Below are 20863 nucleotides of genomic sequence, written 5' to 3'. Positions count from 1 at the left end.
TTAATATGTATAGACTATAACTAATGCCACATTATTCTACCAATAAAAAGCATCACTTACATCCTTAAGCAGTTCCACATCATTGGGCAGTTCGTTAAACTGTGCCAGCTTAATCTCAAACTCGGATATCGTCTGGTTGTTCTCCTCCATGCTGTTCACGACGATTTCCACAAACTTAAGCCTTTCCACAAAGAGCTGACTCTTGGATTGCATGTCGTTCCATTTGCCCATCACTTTGTCCAGGCTTTTCTTCATCGCTGGTGTTTTGAGGGCGATACCTGGAAAAGTATGATTAATATTAGATTTTTTGTTTACACAGGTAAGATTTAAAACATTTTTAATGACCAGAAATGGTTTTTACAGGAACTCAATTTTACAAGTGTGTGTGTTTTATATGTGTATATGTAAAAGCTACATGGAAAAATTAATCCAAATGTGGTATTGCTTAACTTGATATTTCGACCATCTAAAAATAAGAAAAGGCATCGTCTTACGTGAATTAAGAAAAGTCATAAGCACAGTCTACTCCAAATTGGGCTAAATGTATGAAGTTACATCACCTATAGTTTTTTCTTGCTATTTCTTTAGAAACAAGACAGTATGCTTAACTTATTACTATTTTTTATTTACTTTTATAGCCCTTAAATCGACACTGGTTCTTCTAATCCTAAACTTATTCTCCAATCCTTCCGAAAAAACGGCCAAACTAACCTCTAAAAGTATCTTGCACCTCTTGTACATCATTGGCCAACGCCAGCAGGCTGGTCTCCCAATCCTTATGCTGCAGTACCAGGTGTTCCAACGAGTCGAGATCTCGCGGTATATGAGATGCGATCCGCTCGTGCAACTGCCGTTCGTACATCTCGAGCCTTTCGAGAAGGTTCGACGATTGTTCCGTGAAGATTCGCGCTGCATTCTTCGAGTCCTCTGCAAGGGGAATAACAAATATTAGCAATATGTACTTTATGAACCAGTTATGAACCAGTAAAATGTAAAATTAATAATCCTACTATTATTATTAATGCGAAAGTTTGTGAGAGTTTGTTACGCTTGCACGCGAAAACCACTGAACGGATTTTGATAATACCTACTTAGCAGTGATGTAGCTTATGTATCAGAATAACACATATTGAATTACTAGCTTTTGCGAGCTAATTAATATATGAAAACTAACTTTTTCAAAGCAAAATCCACGAGTAGAACATTGATTTATCATTTTAGGCCAGGGATTTTTATCGACCATATCTTAAAACGTTTAATCGAATATGCTGCATCATTTCTACAGCTTCATATATTTTCAATCGTTTAATTAAAATTTATATAAAACCTATATTTAAGAGTACATTTAAAATATAGTTCTTAAAATCAAAATGGATTGCCTGTGCCAATTTTGATATGATTTAAATGCATGTCAATTAAAAATGTACCGTTTTCTAAATCTATATATTACTGTACTGTTTATCGTCATCTCTATCGTATCTGAAAGTTTTCCTCCACGTATTGCGATGTTACCTAGATACTTTTGTTTTCATAGTATTGGAGATAGTAAAATGGATCCTATCCGTATAACCATAAGGCTCAATTTCTTTTAGCTTTCTATTAGCGACCAATTTCTTAAGGTAGTACACAATATTTCATGATTTTATCAATTAAGGAGATTTAACTTAATCAAGTTTTAAAAATAAGATCACATAAAAGTATAACAAGGTAATATTCCTCGTGCATTGGCACAATTAACCTTACGACAAGTTCAATTCAGTGATTTATTGGAGTAAGGTTAAAATACTGAAAAATGTCCGTATTTCTCACTAATATAATAATAATTATTTTATATCACATTGTTTATGTTGTATCTAGAAAACCTTTATATATACGAATGCAAAAAGTAACCACTATTTTTTATTTAAAGACAGGATAACGCTTTATTACGATATATTAAGTAGTTTTTAATAATTCTTAATATATATAAATCTCGTGTCACAATGTTTGTCCTCAATGGACTCCTAAACCACTTAACCGATTATAATAAAATTCGCACACCATGTGCAGTTCGATCCAACTTGAGAGATAGGATAGTTTAAACTTTAAACATGTAGGTACCACGGGCGAAGCCGGGGCGGACCACTAGTATACTAAAAGGATTTAGGGATTTTAAGAAATAATTAGAATATTTAATTTTGGTACTTTTTAAGTAAAATACAGGGGAGGTTATTGCTATATATAGTGAACATACAGATAAATTTTTAATCGTTCGCTATATTACTCTTATTATGGCAATTTACCAAACTTGTGACCTCTTTAGGACTTACGTAAGTTTAAATATTGATCTGAATTGAAGAAACAAGCATGAATCACACACAATCCACTGAATCCAGACTTCAAAATATATGACCTAATTCACATCGAGTATGCTTGATTTAAAATCTTAAATTCCCGAATTGATATTTACTTCATTCAAGATTGAAGTCTTATTTTGTTAATTGCGTGTGTTTTTTAATAAGACCATAATTAATTTAATACAATTTCTCCCTTTATAATTTAAGCCCTATTTTAGAAATTTAATCGTAACCTAACAAACTTAATCCAAGTACAGTATATCTGTCTGTCACATTCCACAAATCCCTCTAATCTACACATCAAAATAAATAAATCATAATTCATATTCGTACACAAACCGAATCAATTATCATCAATAATACAAAATCAAATGACAACGCAGGCGTTAAAGCATTCCCTTCCCAAGTTCAAGTCATTCAATATTTCAACATAAACAATCTTAAAATCTATGAATAACACTGTCCATTCAGAGCACAGATAAAAAAAACACAAGGTCACGGAGTCTAGACACGGATAGGCACCTGACAATCGATATTCCCACCAACGCCTCTCCACAGATCTCTTTCTATACACTAAACATATTTTACGTATCATTTTAAAACATTTTATGTAAAACAATATCAGATCGGTATCGTGGACGGTATGACAAAACAACTAAAACTGAGCGGGCGAGATGTGCACAGAGTAAAAAAGAACATTGACTCAACAGTTCGAAGAAAGGCGTGAGACTGCGTCTGAAAATATATTATCTGTTACTTTATTGAAGGTTTTTTTTTCATGTGTAACCGATTAAATAAATATAATATGGCATTGTTTTTAGAATCGAATGTTTGATATATTGATACAAGATTGCTTAGTTTTTTCGTTAACGTTATTTTTTAGACAAAAAACGTCCGAACTGAAATTGAATTTCGCAATCTGGTTTTCAATAGTTAAATTGCGTGTAATTGTTTATCCACTCCTGCTATCAACTACTAATTTTATTTTTGTAAGTCTGTTTCTGGATTAACTCAAAAACGACGTAATCTCGTATTGTAAAATCTAGCATCTCGTATCTTCATTGGTAGAAAGCTATATTATTTCTAAGCTTTTCTTTTAGTCTATTTTTTTCGATTCATTAAAAAAAGACAGATCTCTTATCAATATTATACATTGTAACGAGCGTTTGTTTGTGTGTATTTCTTTCACATCGCAACAGAGCGGTTTTATGCTATGTTTGTGCATGTACGATATAAATGATATAGGTTACTTTACCGCGTTGAATCATTTCATTGCCATTGCATACAGTTGCAATGCGGGTGAAACCGCGAGGCACAGCTAGTATAAAATATATCCTATCACTTGGCTACTGTATTCCATTGCACTGTGGTCACAGGCCCACACGCGCCTACGGTATAGAAATTGCGGTATCAACTACAAGGCCAATAACTGCTGATGACATCACGGGATAAAATTGAATTATTGGTTACCTGGACGTGGGATGAAAATTCGTTAAAAATAGGCATATAATAAAAAATGCATACTATAACCATTAATTGGACTATGGGGCTTAAAATTTTAATTACTTACTTACTTATGTATAAAATTTTTCAAATATCGCATTGCTTTAAAATCAGCACTATGGTATCTAAGGTACCCAAGAGGAAGTTTTATCCAAATCGTTTCAGTAGTTATGACAAAGTAACGAACATCTTCGCAATTCAAACATATTTAAACTTTCGGATTTGAAAATTATTATGGTAATAGCACAGAATACTTAATAGTAGCTAAACGCTACAGAACGGACACTCTCCGCCCCCCGCCAAAATTAAACTTACCTCACCCCCGCGCGATCAGACATAAAATGGGCCATATTTTTCTGCAAGGACGATACGCAACGAAGATTGACAACATTAATCAAATTGACTTAAAGTAATTTTATTATTTTGGATTTGTGATTATCGTTTTTCGTAGAAAATGGTTAGATATTGTGCTGTTTATGGATGTATTTCATCAGAAAAACGCGAATTTTTTTTTACGCTAGTCACAAATGTGCCAACCATAAAGCGTTAACGCACACATTTGCAGTCTCTATAGTGTGACTGTCAAAACGATCATTTTATATGGAGTGTCCGGGGTGTGGTAATAGTGTCCTCGGTACACACGCTCTTTTTACATGAAATTGCGAAAGGAACAATATACATTTAATTAATTATTATCTCACGAGTAAAATACCTATCAATTACGAAGGAGACATGACATAAATTCTAATACTACATTGTATTAACTTTGACACCTAGAGCGTTTCGCCCACTCCTTGTGTTTCGGTGATGTCATGTGACCTTTTGACCAATAATTGGAGTACTTTGGACCCTTTAAGTCTTTATGGAAACATGTAATCGAGGAACTGTGTAAATCATATTTCTTATATTAGTTTAGGGTAGTGCTCAACTCTTAATCATCTCTACCGTCTGCCTAAGAAGTTATTATAGTAATTAGATATATATGTATACTAGCTGCTCCCCGCGGTTTCACCCCCGTTGCTCCACACCTTTTAGTCATATAACTATAACCTTCTAACCTATAACCTTCCTCGATAAATGGGCTATCTAACACCGAAATAATTTTTCAAATCGGACCAGTAGTTCCTGAGATGAGCGCGTTTAAACAAACTATTCAGCTTTATAATATTAAAGTTTATAGATTAACGGATTTACAGTTCAAAAGACGCAATTTTATCGCTATTCCCTTTGACATTGATATGAAATTCATACTATGAATGTGGCCATTTAGCGAACATCTATACTACATAGCCATTAGCTTGATTACTTCAGATTACTATCTAAATAGAGCTATGACCGTATGACGTCAGCTCTATTATAGAGATGGAACGTCTTACGAGATTTGTAAAAAGATGATTTATGTATCTACTAGCTTTGCCGCGCGGTTTCAGCCGAAAACGAACCCAAATCTAATCTGTGCTGAAGGGCAAAAGCAAGCATTTCTATAGCTATGTGTTGTTCTGTATGCTACATCACTGCCAAGTATAAAAAAAATCTTTTCAGCGGTTTTCGAATGAAAGATGAACATACATACATCCTTTCTCACAAATTTTTACGTTTATAATATAAGTAAAAAAATAATACAAGAAGAATTGTTTGTTAAACTACAAGAACGAATTCAAAAATTCATTGACTGTTTAATATGTACCGGATCCCTGAGTGGTCTATTTATGTACTACGATCGAGGCCGGGGCAGACCGCTAGTTTTATTTGTTAATACATATTTATTTACAAGCTAAATGCCTGTGGCTTTCCTTGCCCATACGAGCCAAGATATTATCTAACAGGTAAGTATATCTCGTTAGATATTATTTCCAAAACGTAGAGTCGCCTTGACATCAGGGCATTATTTTAAATCCGTTTTTATATGACAAATCCTTACTAATATTATAAATGCGAAAGTAACTCTGTCTGTCTGTCTGTTACTCAATCACGCCTTAACTACTGAACCAATTTGCATGAAATTTGGTATGGAGATATTTTGATACCCGAGAAAGGACATAGGCTACCTTTTATTGTGAAATATGTACCACGGGCGAGGCCGGGGCGGACCTCTAGTTGCTAATAATGTAGGAATTATTTTTTGTAAAGAGAGAAAATAGTTCATGATAATAGAAAACTGTCGTGAAATATAGTTTGAGTGTCTTATTTTAGAAGAGTTGTTTACGATGTCTAGTTACAAAAAAATGTTTGTGCATATTACTGATTCCATCAATTTCTGTGTTTAAGAATCACTTGTTATTGGTTATTTAGCAGCAGTCAAACATATTATTCAACTCAAGAACGGCTAAACGGAATTTAATGCTTTTTGCTTTTGTTGGATTTGTCTCAATTAGGCAAAGGATAATAACTGCAATTTTTTTTTAAATATCTACCTGAACGTAGCCGGGCGAGCAGCTAGTATTAAATATAATAAACAAGACATACAAAGTAAAATTGTTTATTAAATGAAAACTCACCTCCCTTTCCAAAAGAAAATATTCGCTTTATCCTCTTCATTTCAACTCTATTCCATTGAAATAAGGCTCAAATTACAATATTCACTATTGTTTACTTTCAGTTCTAATTTATTCGCACTTTCGATATTTTCTTTGGCGATTGCTTCGATTTATTATTAGATTATCAATGCATTACTATTGATTACGATTCTCCGAGGAAATAGAAAAATTTGCACGTGCCCTAATAGTTTATTTTAGTTCTAGCAAAAACATTTAAACCTTAATAATTGTGCGTATATAAAAATTAGTCATTTTTAAACAATTTATTTAGGAAATCAGATTCATATTTTTCAACATAATTGAAGTAAGAATTATTTATATTGTGGGTCATTTAAAAAAAATCGACTCAAAAGTGTATTTTTTTTTACTTTTCACCACAAAAAAATATACCGATTTAAAAAACAGGTCACAGAAATTCTAATAAAATTTAATTCATAATAAAAAGTTATTTTGTTTAAAATCTACAAAAATTTCACAAAAACATTTTTTTAACCGACTTCAAAAAAGGAGGATCAATTCGGCCGGTATATTTTTTTAATTTCAATTTTTCATTTCCTACCACAACAATAGTAAGAAAACAATGCACCCAGTCCAAACTATACTACCAACTACGCACTACGCACGACACTAATTGCAAACTATCCCCACAGTATTACCATTATTTCCTACAGTAGTGCGACGAATGTACTTGTGCAGAGAAACGGAGGGGAACTGGCGGGGGTCGGGCGACGCGGGCCGCGTAAAGCAAACACGCTTAGTTTGCTTTACCTAGCGCGAAAGGATGACGCAGTCGTATTTTTTGTGTAATAATTTTATTATACATAGGTACTTACATATTCTATTATGGCGCGCACAAACTGTTCGGTTTACGGATGTAAATCTACATTGAAATCCCAGAAGGAAACAATATTTCAGAAAGATTGTATTAATCGTATCTGTTGAATTAAAATCAAAGCTATGTATATATGTTGTACTCATTATTTTCTAATCAGATTGTACATCCCAATGCGAATGCATTACTTAGTTAAATGTTATAATATACAATTAAGAACATCCAAAAATAAAGTGTCCACGTAAATAATATTTAGCAGTGCAATATCTGTAATTATATATTTATGAACAAATAATTACATCAGATTTAATAATCGCAATTATTTTGAATGTACATATGAATAAAGATTTCATCATAATATTAAAAATCACAATTGTTTTATTTCCCATTTGTTGCAACCCTAGCGTATTTTCGTGTGGCAGCGTAAGTACCTACGCTGGCGGCGGCATCGCGCGACATCAAAGGCGATTCCTTACTGTAGGAAATAATGGTAATACTGTGCTATCCCGTAGGATGCGCGCGCGCTGTCGACCCGATCGCTTGTGAGACGACACTAATAACTTTATTTTTAATTCAACTTCACGTGCGCGGAAGTATATAAATATTGTACGGATATGGCAGGCAATGGATTGGTCTTGACATTTTTAAAGTATGTATTGGAATAAATTTTTACAGGGGAAAGATTTTATTAATATGGAAATAGTTTAAAGAGAAAGCTACGTTATTCCCAAGTGACATGCCATAATCATCGCCTTACTTTGGTTGGTATTTTGTACTGTGGCGAAATAGAAAAATATATAATGTTGGATGGATTATTTTATTATTAACTAGCGGTCCGCCCCGGCTTCGCCCGTGGTACATGTTTACGTTTTCTCTACATAAGAACCATCCTCGTACTTCAAGGAATATAATAAAAAAAGAATTATCAAAATCGGTTCAGCCGTTCTCGAGTTATGCGCTTACCAACACATTTTGCGATTCATTTTTATATATAAGAAGATCTGTCGTAGCCCAAAATGTGTAGGGCGCCCTGTAGCAAGATGGAGCGACGATATACGCAGGGTTGCTGGTACTCAATGGCGGCTAAAAGCTGAAGACCGAGCTCTATGGCGTGCCTTAGGAGAGGCCTATGTCCAACAGTGGACGGAAAAAGGCTGAAGAGAGAGAGAGAGCCCAAAATATGCATATCTTTTGGGTTATGATAGATTTCATGTTCTAGCAAGTTGTTTTACTGAAATATATTTTTATAGACTTGTTATTTAATCTAGCCAAATTTGAAAATGTTCAAATTTAAACCCTGAATGCTTAAAATAACAACTTTATTTATTTCTATCTAGTTAAATAAATAAACAAATGATTTATCAAACTGTCACTTGCACTTGTAAACAAGGCAAATGATTGCTGTTAATTAATCGAATGCGCTTTATTATCATTGAACCAATATAACAGATAAATTCATATTTATGGTAATTGTGCTATTTTAGTCCTCGATATTATGCAAGTTCATTTAAAGATATTAAATTCTCAATGTTACTTTGGAAACTTTTTGAAAAAGATCTCTGTTATAATATTGTGTGTGATATTTTTGAGGTGCAAACAATTTTTTTTAAGGCGCGTTGAGAGCAAAAATTCAAGGTCGCGTCATGGCAAACCGTCACGTCATGGAGTAAGGCGACGAATTTGAATCTTGTCAAAGCGGTTTCACTTCAAGCACACGCTCTTTTTTCATAAAAAAAGTCACTGTATTGTATTTTTGTAGCTTTTCAATTTCCTTTCAGTTTAAAAACACTTTGAACTGAAAAAGGACATTTCTTTCACATAACCCAAAAGATAAATGTTGTAACCTTTAAGCGGCAATTACTTTAATTACACTTTTAATTTGGCCAAAGAATTCTCGTAACCCACTCAGAAAAAAGACGACAATTATTCAATTGTTTTAACATCAGTACCAAGGCCAATTATCGAATTCCTAGAATTTTGACAATCGTATTTTTATATGAAGAGCTTGATTAAAACTAGTTGTTCGCCCTGACTCCGTTTCAGTTGAAATGTTATAGATTTGATGATAATTTAAAATATGTTACAAGTAATTTTTTTTTATTAAACTTAATAACTATCTACTTAATTTACGAATAAAAAAAAATGAAATTTTGTATGCGGTAAGTTTATTTTTGTTGAAGTATTTATCATTCAGTCCAAGAACTCGGTTCGTGAACGTTTTTTACAAACAAGAGCACTATTATTTCTAATTTTTGTGTTATTTTTAATCTATTGTTTCTATTTCTAATTGCCTTCTTTTACCTTCAGCCCTCAGCTTACTACTTATCTATCCTAACATTTTTTGTTACTTTTTTCAGCTAAATTTCACTTAAAACTAGACGCTCGCGTCTTTATTTTACAACTTTTACAACTACCCTATTTTTTCACATTTTTCGTAATTTTTTGTAATTTTCTATTTCCACTTACCTTCAGCCCGCGCTCTCCTCTCGAACTCATCGAACAGCCGGTTGACCTCATCTATCTCTCGTCTCAACCGCCTCAATTGTGGATCAGCCGGATCACCCTCAGCTAGTAACTTCTCAGCGTCTTCGTTGAGCGCACGGCGTATCGCTTGTCTCTGTTCCGCGCCCATCGCTACGAACTGGTTAAACAAACATAAAACATATAATTACGGAAATTAATAATATCCCAAATATGTTGCCTATTCATAAATAATAAAAAAATCTATTTCAAAAATGTTGTAAAGAAATTAGGCCTGTTCAACATACAAAAAAAATGCGATGATGTGACATTTTTTATTTCATCTATATAAATTTTTAAAGAATAAAAATAAATCGATTACGAAATTAAAGCTTTGATAAAGTAGTTAAGGATACATCCAAATGAGAAAAAAAAATTATAATATTTAACTAACTTCATAAATTACAACTTACAGAAATCAACAACCGAATATTTTACTTTTATTTCCTACTGTACGTAAAAAAAAAATCCCACCTGCGGGAAATCCCATCCCTTCACCACCTTAATTGTAGCGAAGATCATATTCTGACGCATGCGCAGTTGCTTCCTCTGCCATAGCTGTATCACCTTTACACAGAAGAACAACACTATTAACACAAAACACATAACTCGACACACACACAGACACATTTCTGTCAATATTTTGAAGTATATTATCTATATTTTATCTAATTTAGCACTTTTTTATTACTACATAGTATAAAACAAAGTCACTTTTCGCCGTCTGTGTGTCTGTATGCTTAGATCTTTAAAATTACGCAACAAATTTTGATGCTTTTTAAAAGGTAGAAATGGTTCAAGGGAAAGGTTTTAGTATATGTATAAATCGAATATCAGCACGGAACACACAGCTTGATGCACACACAAACAATTAACTGACAAAATATGGATGGAATTAGTTATCAATATTTTGTTTTGCTTAATTAAGTGCTTTATTTATATTTATGTGAGTCATTAAGATCAAAGTTTATTATGCACGTAAAACATTATCGATTATAGAATTATAGTACAACTCGGTTACAATATCTGTGGACCTCGCTGGAATGCGGAGCCCCTTCCCGTTCCCCTTTACCTCCCCGCGCTCGCCCGCGGGCGCGTCATTACGGTTCAATTTCGTTGCGTTCGCGACGTGACGTCATCGAAGCCAGGTCCACAGATATTGTAACCGGGTTGTACACAATTTTACTGAGTCGAATAACGTTGTGTGAACTACTATGCTTCAATAGCTGTGAATTTAAAACATTTGATTTGTTTTCATTTCTAGCGATTTTTGGATAACAGGTGTGTGATAATTCATAAAAAAATGCGTATTGTAACAGCCGTGCTGTGTACTATAACAGCCGTGCTGCGTAGTATAACAGCCGTGATGCGTACTATAACAGCCATGCTGCGTACTATATCAGCCGTGCTGCGTACTATAACAGCCGTGCTGCGTACTATAACAGCCGTGCTGCGTACTATAACAGCCGTGCTGCGTACTATAACAGCCGTGCTGCGTACTATAACAGCCGTGCTGCGTACTATAACAGCCGTGCTGCGTACTATAACAGCCGTGCTGCGTACTATAACAGCCGTGCTGCGTACTATAACAGCCGTGCTGCGTACTATAACAGCCGTGCTGCGTACTATAACAGCCGTGCTGCGTAGCATAACAGCCGTGCTGCGTACTATAACAGCCGTGCTGCGTACTATAACAGCCGTGCTGCGTACTATAACAGCCGTGCTGCGTACTATAACAGCCGTGCTGCGTACTATAACAGCCGTGCTGCGTACTATAACAGCCGTGCTGCGTACTATAACAGCCGTGCTGCGTACTATAACAGCCGTGCTGCGTACTATAACAGCCGTGCTGCGTACTATAACAGCCGTGCTGCGTACTATAACAGCCGTGCTGCGTACTATAACAGCCGTGCTGCGTACTATAACAGCCGTGCTGCGTAGCATAACAGCCGTGATGCGTACTATAACAGCCATGCTGCGTACTATATCAGCCGTGCTGCGTACTATAACAGCCGTGCTGCGTACTATAACAGCCGTGCTGCGTACTATAACAGCCGTGCTGCGTACTATAACAGCCGTGCTGCGTACTATAACAGCCGTGCTGCGTACTATAACAGCCGTGCTGCGTAGCATAACAGCTGTGCTGCGTAAAATAACAGCCGAGCTGCGTACTATTACAGCCGTGCTGTGTACTATATTTTGTTGAGTACCATATTTTGTCGTGCTGCGTACTCTACCGACTATACTGTATACTTTACCGGTTGTATTGCGTATTGTACTGACTTTGCTGCATCGAACAGCTATGCTGATTAATATACGCAATCAAACCTAAATAGTACGCAGCTTGGCTGATATAATACACATTTTGGCGTATTATACAAGTCATACTGTGTACTTCTGAGACACAGGTTCAGAAGACATAGCGAAATTGTGAACCGAATATGTAAAATTTGTTAACAAATATAATGTTTTTTTTACTATAAGGGGTATTCCAATGTTATTTATTTACTCTTTATTGTACATATACTAAAATAAAAATACATAAAACAAAACCATTTAAAATGTACAAATGGCGGCCTTATGGCTCAAAGCCATCTCTGCCAGGCAATGTCACTAAGCCACTCACCCGGTCATACTGTGCCCGCAGGCGCTCAGCCGCATCCTGCGCCCGCTGGCAGGGCGGCGGCAGCGCGAGCACTGCTCCCGGCAGCTGCGCCTCCGTGCCCGCTCCACCGAGCCGTACACGCCAGCGTACACGCCCGGAATTGTCTGTTACTGTTACTGCTGTGCCTTTCTCGATCGCGATCTGTGGGAGGAATTTATTGTCCTTGACATAAGAAAAAAACATATTTAAATCAGCATCAAAACCAAAAAAAAAGACGGGTTGCACTGGGGGAGTGCCGGCAGAAGTGAAAACTTGATTATTAACGTTGAGCATGTTTGATATTTTGGAATGGTATCCGTCTTACGCTTTTTCGATCAGGTCACGTGTCCTGACGCGAGTTTAAGATTTTATACCCAACGCCGCTAAAGAAGTTTTCACTTCAAAAAAAAACATAAATCAGCATCAAAACCAAAAAAAGAGAGTGACAATAAGTATATTGATGAACGAGCTAATGACGGTGACTTTAATAAAAAGTCAAAATGTTAACACTGACAATATTATCCATTATCAAAAAATGTTCAAAATTTTAATGCTGACTATATTATCTAGTATCAAAACACGTTCAAAATGCTTAACGCTGACATTCCAAAAATCTTCAAAAATGTTAACACCGACTTTATGAACGTGAACGTGTGTGAACGTGAATTAAAAAAATGTGCCCAACAATTAATTTTATAAAAAAAAAGACGGGTTGCACTCCGGGAGTGCCGGCAGAAGTGATTATTAACGTTGAGCATGTATGATATTACGTCTTACGCTTTTTCGATCAGGTCACGTGTCCTGACGCGAGTTTAAGATTTTATACCCATTACAGAAAAAGTGCTCAACGCCGCTAAAGAAGTTTTCACTGCAAAAAAAAAACCTCATATCTACTTACATTAGCATGCTTATAAGCGCACACGGTTTCCGCCCTAATCGGCCTTGTGAGTGGAGCCCGCCGCAACTTGACAGGCCTAACCGTCTGGGCGTCTTCCACCAGGCGAGCTACTAACGCCCCTTGCTCGTTAAGTTCTTCGCGTAGTTCTTGCATTCCCTTTAGTAACCTCTCCCCTCCATCTAGAGTGAATTCAGATTGGGAGAATGTCGTGTTGAGGGCTTCTTCTCGCCTGTGGATGATACAGAATATTTAAGTGCCATTTTACAGCCATAGCACATAATAACAACTATTTATTGCTTTTATTTCTTTATTTTGTAATGTTCTGTGTTTTGTTATTATTTGTCAGTTGTTGTGTGTGTTATTGATTGTAAATAAATGTGTGTCTATGTCTATGTCTAAGTGTACGAATATGAGATAGAAAATGAAAGCAAAATAAATAAGACCGAATAATGTATAAAACTACCATTTTAAAAACGTATTCTAATTGCCCGTATTTGACAGTTTACGTGATATTTTAATATTATCGTGTAATACTTTATTGGACGGATAAGTTTTATCCAAGCATTGAAAAATCGGCCCTTAATGGTCATAACATTTCATACAATTCTACCTTCACTAATAAATCATTCGGTTAGGATGGGAGTTGGGAGGATGGGAGCGGGGAGGACGGGATGTGGGAGGGGGGAGTAGGGAGGATGGGTGTGAGGAGGATGGGAGTGGGGAGGATGGAATGTGAGAGGATGGAAAGTGGGAGGATGGAATGTGGGAGGATGGGAGTGGGTAGGATGGGATGTGGGAGGATGGAATATGGGAGCATGGGATGTGGGAGGATGGGATATGGGAGCATGGGATGTGGGAGGATGAGATGTGGGAGGATGGGAGTGGGGAGAATGGTAGTGGGTAAGATGGACTGTGGGAGGATGGGAGTGGGGAGGATGGAAGTGGGGAGGATGGGAGTAGGGAGGATGGAATGTGGGAGGATGGGAATTGGGAGGGTGGGATGTGGGAGGGTGGAATGTGGGAGGATGGTAGTGGGTAAGATGGACTGTGGGAGGATGGGATTGGGGAGGATGGTGGAGGATGGGAGTAGGGAGGATGGGAGTAGGGAGGATGGGAGTAGGGAGGATGGGAGTGGGGAGGATGGAAGTGGGGAGGATGGAAGTGGGGAGGATGGAAATGGGGAGGATGGTATGTGGGAGGATGGGAGCGGAAAGGATGGAAGTGGGGAGGATGGGAATTGGGAGGGTGGAATGTGGGAGGGTGGAATGTGGGAGGGTGGAATGTGGGAGGGTGGAATGTGGGAGGATGGGAGTGGGGAGGATGGAAGTGGGGAGGATGGGAGTAGGGAGGATGGGATGTGTGAGGATGGGAATTGGGAGGGTGGGATGTGGGAGGGTGGAATGTGGGAGGATGGGAGTGGAGAGGATGGGATGTGGGAGTATGGGAGGATGGGAGTGGGGAGGATGGGATGTGGGAGTATGGGAGGATGGGAGTCGGAAGGATGGGTGTGGGAGGATGGGAGTGGGGAGGATGGACGTGGGGAGGATGGAAGTGGGGAGGATGGAAGTGGGGAGGATGGACGTGGGGAGGATGGAAGTGGGGAGGATGGAGGATGGAATGTGGGAGGATGGGAATTGGGAGGGTGGGATGTGGAAGGGTGGAATGTGGGAGGATGGGAATTGGGAGGGTGGGATGTGGGAGGGTGGAATGTGGGAGGATGGGATATGGGAGCATGGGATGTGGGAGGTCGGGATGTGGGAGGGTGGGATGTGGGAGGATGGGAGGGGGGAGGATGAAATGTGGGAGTGGGGAGTGGGGAGGATGGAATGTGGGAGGATGGGATATGGGAGTGGGGAGGATAGGAGTGGGGAGTGGGGAGGATGGGAGTGGGGAGGATGACGGTTGGGAGGATTGGGGAAGATGGAAGTGGTGAGGATGGGAGATACAGACCCTGAGAAAGAACATAGGCTACCTATATTATTGCGAAATATGTACCACGGGCGAAGCTGGGGCGGACCGCTAGTAAATAATAAATTTATAATCCATACTAATATTATAAATGCGGAAGTAACTCTGTCTGTCTGTCTGTTACTCAATCACGCCTTAACTACTGAACTAATTTGCATGAAATTTGGTATGGAGATATTTTGATACCCGAGAAAGGACATAGGATAGGTTTTATCCCGGAAATCCCACGGGAAGGGGAACTATGCGGGTTTTTCTTTGACTGCGCGGGCGATGCCGCGGGTGGAAAGCTAGTTTATAATAAATTAATAATTCATAGAACGAGCAGTTTTGCCAATATTTTGCTTCAATCGGGAACAAAACTAAAAATTTCAAACTTTTGGGAAAAACGCAACAGCTTAGAATTTTACTTGTCGGAAACGCATAGTTTGTGACTTTTAGAGCAAAAAGTGAAAACAGTCCAAAATTTTCGCAGTTTATCACCTGGTGCGCAGCGAGCACAACTTTTTTTAAGTTGCAAATTGGGATTTACATCACTAAATGGTCCAAACAACATACCAAAAATGCAGCACTACATCATGTTTTGCGAATTTTGGGTTTTTAGTGTCGATTTCTACTGGCCTAAAACTTTAAACTAAGAATCGAATAAAGATTAACATTGATACAGTACGATCTATACAAATGCAAGCGTAAGTAACGACCATTGCAACAAAATATATGTTCTTATTCAAGTGTCTAAAAAAACCACCACCATTATTTATTTTTTTGCTTTCTGTTTAGGAGAAGAACCTAAACAATTTGCAAGATTTACAAACATCTATACTGAACCTATTAGAATGTACATTTAAAATTTATTGTCTACTAGCTGCTCCGCGCGGTTTCACCCCCGTGGCTCCACTCCTGTTGGTCTTAGCGTGATGATATATAGCTTATAACCTTCCTCGATAAATGGGCTATCTAACACCGAAAGAATTTTTCAAATCGGACCAGTAGTTCCCGAGAATAGCGCGTTCAAACAAACAAACTCTTCAGCTTTATAATATTAGTATAGATAATTTAAAATACAAAAAACTTACTTCTGTATCCATTTCTCGGCATCGGTGACTTGCTCGAAGAAGTTGTGGTATTGTGTCGTGTGCTTGAGATGTGTCTCAAGGCAGAGGGTCAGTTGTAACACCCACGCCCATTGAGATTGCATCACCTTGGAATAAAATATATTTAAGATAGAAAAATATTTATTTAATTGCATAATTTGAAGATACATAATTGTGAAAAACATGTCTTAAAACATTTATTACATTTTTCATAATTTTTAAGTACGGGGTGATCTATTTGAAGTAGGTACGTACTACACTATTTCAAAACAGTGATTTTCTTATATGTATATCTGTATATATTCGCGAATCTATGATTTTTCAAAATCACTTATTTTCAGTACTTGAAAATCATCCTAAAAAAAATACCTGCAAATTCGACTCCCAAACTACTGAAAAAACATCCAAATCTAAAAAAATACCTGTAAATGCGACTCTATGGTTTTCATAGCCGGATGATGTTGTGCGATCAATGCTTCTCCTCTATCTATCACATTGCTGAACTGTAGTTCCCGCTTCTCGAGGGATGACATCAATTGCTGGTAGGAAAAAAAATAAAGTAGAGGTTTTTTTTGTGTATTTTATGTTATCTGTGGTGGGATGGCGGGACAGCTATTTTTGTAATTTCAAATGAGATTTTATCTAGGAACAGACAGTTAATATAAAATTGTTTTGTGTCTTAAAAGTTATCATAGACAAAAATAATAATAGAAACAGGGACATTAAAATGTTTGTGTAGAATTATTTCGCTTCTGTTGTAGAAGTCAAAAATTTTGACGATTTCAGAATAATATAAGTAATTAATAAAAAAGTATGTGTAGATTTTTTTTTACAATATTTAACATTACTTTTCATTTTTGTAATACTAATTCGATACCACGTTAAAATAGATCAAAAAAGATAACAAACACAAATACTTAAAACAAATAAAAAATAAATCGTGTGAAACAAACCTCGCTATCGTCTCCAAATGAATGCTTGCGCGGAAAGAAAATAAAATATTAACAAAACAACTTATTTTTTAACAATAGCTATTTGATAATGTGGTGAATGATCATTTACATGAGGTATGAAAACTATAATTATTATATCCTTACTTATTTTATTTACAATATGAAAAAAAATCGTAATTTATCTAGGTATATTTTTTGTTATTTTGATGTAATTTTTTTTGCAACTACACGAACACGCTAATTTATGTTACATTTTCATCACTCTCGACTAGAAAAAATGTTATTTATACGAATATTTAAAATTAAATTAGTTGGTAAGAAAATAAAATTATAACCAACCAAAGTATAACATAACATTTGTAAATCATATTTTGTCTTCTACATTAGCATATTATTATTATCTTTATATGTAAGTACATAAAGAAGTTTAAATATTTTAATTTTTTTATTGGTGCTTAACAGTTGTAACAAATTTATTCCAATAGCTTATTTACAAAACCATAAAAAATAGAAAAAAAAATCTTTTTTTTTTTTATTATATAAAAAGCAACAAACCTCATAATAATGTTGTACAGCAGGTAAGTTAATATGCGGGTCTGCCCAATCGCGGGACAATTCGACTTGTTCCTTTTCATTGAGCCAGTTTAATTCCGCCGTCGCTGATTGGAGGAAATCTTGGAGCGCGTCTAGATCTGAGATACTGAAAAAAAAAGTTATTTTTTTTTATTATTAAGGTTTTAAAACATTGGCTCGATATTGAGAGTGAATACTGTGGATTCGATGGTTAATTAAGTTTTTAACTTTAAATATTAGCGATATAAACACGACTTGCTTTTAGACTAGATAGATAGGACCTGTTTTTAAGTATTTTACAACATTTTTTTTCTAAAAATCGACTATTACAAAAAAAAAATATGCAGTGATCATCATAAAATGATAAATGAAAAAAAAATTGAAGCGTTCGGCATTAAATTACAGATTACCTACGCAATTTTTTTAAGGGCGTTTCGAAGAATCTAAAACAAATATATCGCCTGAAAGTAGTTAACATATAATTACTTACCGCTTAGTGCTTGTAGAAAGTAAATCAGCGTATGATTTCTGCAGCTGACTCAAATGCTGGTTGTATAGATTCAATTCTTCGCCGTTGAAATTCGACCTGTTGTGTACGCATTGTTCCACCTGAAAACAAAATATTTATTAGTTAAATGTATGGAGAAAGTATTATTATAGAGTAAGTGATGATTACAGTGCTGTATGCATAAAAAATGCATTAAAATGATGTATTTTTTATACATACAGCACTGTACATACTTTAAAATTGACGTTTTCCCGTGCATAAATTATAATAAAAACAAATGATATTACAGAGTAATTAATAATAGTACAAATAGGATTTTTTTACAATGAAAGGCGCACACGTAAAACCATGTGCGTGAAGCTAGTTAAACAAATATCTTACCTTAGAATGGAACTGATCGATCTGTTTGTGTTCGCGTTGATGTTTGTCCAACTCGTGCTGTACGGACGGTAAGTCCGATCCGTACTCCGATTCGTGTAGTTTTTTCTGTAATAAAGTTCATATATTAATAAGTTATTTCGATAAAATATTATTTATAGGAATTTTTTTTTGCTGAAATATTGTATTCATTTTTGTTCGTAAAGAAAAATTTAACCCTGAAACATAAGTTATTTCGATAAAATATTATTTATAGGAATTTTTTTTTGCTGAAATATTGTATTCATTTTTGTTCGTAAAGAAAAATTTAACCCTGAAACAGAAGTAAAATCTGTCCCATATCCATACTGTACTCTTTAAAACTTGTCTATTCCTTCTAATTTTAATTTTTTATTTGTTTTAACTAAAAATTGCTAATGCCAAAGCGCTTGCTACAACTTTCTTTCAAAAACTTGCTGTTTCCACATCTATCTACTGTGGTCTACTGCAACTATCATTACCTGCCGGTCTATTGATTTATTAGTCTACTGGTCTATTGGTCTACTGGTTTATCGGTCTACTGGTCTATCGGTCTACTGGTCTACTCACCAGCCGCTCCTTGCACCAGCGCGTCGCGTCATGCAGCTGCTGGAAGCTGGGGTCTGTCTCGTGGACCCTCGTCTCTAGCACCGTGCGCGTCTCCCGCCGGACCGTGGTCTGCTGCACGGGGAGACGGACAGAAGACAGTCTCGGTACCAGACGCCCGGTGAACGCTTGACGAGCGTTCAGCCACCGGTCGTGGACTTGTTGTACTCTGGAATGGTAGAATATTTAAACAAATTATACTTTAAAAAAGCCTTCTATAAGGTTAATCACACGTGTATACTTGAAAATTAATCTTTGAAGAAATCCGCAGTAATCTATTGTACTGGCATTCTTTATTTTTTTAAATAGATCTCACATAGTAAAAAAAATGGAAATTATTACCATACTATATCTATTACATAAAGTGTTTCACAAGGTTCAAATCTGGGTCCCTTGTTTATAATCTTTATCATTGATTTTTGTAACAAATTTCAATAAAACTGCATGTTGTGATTTAAATAATTTTCACATTGAACTTGAATAAATTAAAAGATTGGTGTGAAATATTTTGTTTCTCAATTTCTATGAAATTTTTATTATATAATTTCGTTTGAAAAAATGCCATAGCTCTTAACAGCTACCTTGCTGATAGATTCACAATGTTAATAATAATCATCATATCGAATCTAACCTTACACCAAACTATACTACAGATTTTACTATTCCTACTACTACTACTGACGACGCGGTTGGCGCAGTGGTAAAGTAACTGCCTACTGAGCCGACGGTCCCGGGTTCGATCCCCGGTCAGGGCAAATATTTATGTGATGAACTCAATTATTTGTTCTTGAGTCTGGGTGTTATCTATATATGTATTTATTAAATATTATATTTATCGTCGCCTAGTACCCACAACACAAGCCTTAATTGAGCTTACTGTGGGACTAGGTCGATTTGTGTATTAATGTCCTATAATATTTATTTATTTATTTATTTATTTATTTATTTACTAACCTCCTCTGCAGTTCCGTAGCTTGCGGGTATCTCCCGTCTCTCAACGCTTGCGCATCCGCGAACATTTCCCTAATAGTGTGTTCCGTAGCACGCAGTTCATGTTCGATCTGTTCCGCCGCGAGTTTCGCTTCAGCGGGATGCACTCCGCGCTCCATGCGACGGATCTCGCTTTCGATGTGCCGTTCGACGCTGTCTAGCGTAGATTCTGTTTGTTTTATGTCCCTGGAAATGAATAGACGTTCAAAATACAGTTTTTACAGTCGATTTATTATGTTTGATAAATTGACATGAAATATTATGGTACAGATTAAATACACAATAACTCTGCAGATTGTTGGATAGATCTGATGTTCTTTTAGCCCCCAGAATTAAAAAAAACATAACATTTGTTGCTTGACTTTCTGTTTCTTTGTATTATACCCACTGTGAAGCTTCTTCGTCAAGCGCTGTTTTTGTATCTGCACTGATACGTCTGGCAGTATTTTTCCCTTCCAGCGGTTTCAGCTGCTTTTCCAACCTAATTAACTATACAGCTACCACTTCC

At 36.3% G+C, this 20863-nt stretch overlaps 1 protein-coding gene across 13 annotated transcripts in view; it reads right to left on the bottom strand.

The window, feature by feature from the left end:
- The window catches only part of shot (dystonin-like protein short stop), a 300260-nt gene that overhangs the window by 109047 nt on the left and 170350 nt on the right, over positions 1-20863 (bottom strand). For all 13 annotated transcript variants that reach the window (XM_089710553.1, XM_089710550.1, XM_089710555.1 and 10 more), the window contains 13 exons: positions 20320-20541; positions 19330-19534; positions 18745-18849; positions 18346-18464; positions 17838-17982; positions 16752-16868; positions 16312-16436; positions 13271-13499; positions 12355-12534; positions 10203-10295; positions 9675-9849; positions 712-927; positions 61-278 (listed from right to left, as the gene is read on the bottom strand). In XM_089710553.1, coding sequence (XP_089566679.1) covers positions 61-278; positions 712-927; positions 9675-9849; positions 10203-10295; positions 12355-12534; positions 13271-13499; positions 16312-16436; positions 16752-16868; positions 17838-17982; positions 18346-18464; positions 18745-18849; positions 19330-19534; positions 20320-20541 — 2149 coding nt within the window. The remainder of the gene's footprint in view (positions 1-60; positions 279-711; positions 928-9674; positions 9850-10202; positions 10296-12354; positions 12535-13270; positions 13500-16311; positions 16437-16751; positions 16869-17837; positions 17983-18345; positions 18465-18744; positions 18850-19329; positions 19535-20319; positions 20542-20863) is intronic.

The sequence above is a fragment of the Colias philodice genome, chromosome 25 (assembly GCF_061535455.1).
Source record: "Colias philodice isolate Cphi_HAF_F1 chromosome 25, ilColPhil1 Martin Lab GWU primary, whole genome shotgun sequence".
Lineage (NCBI taxonomy): Eukaryota > Metazoa > Arthropoda > Insecta > Lepidoptera > Pieridae > Colias > Colias philodice.
Note: the sequence above shows the minus strand (reverse complement) of the source record. Positions and strands in the feature narration are given on the sequence as shown.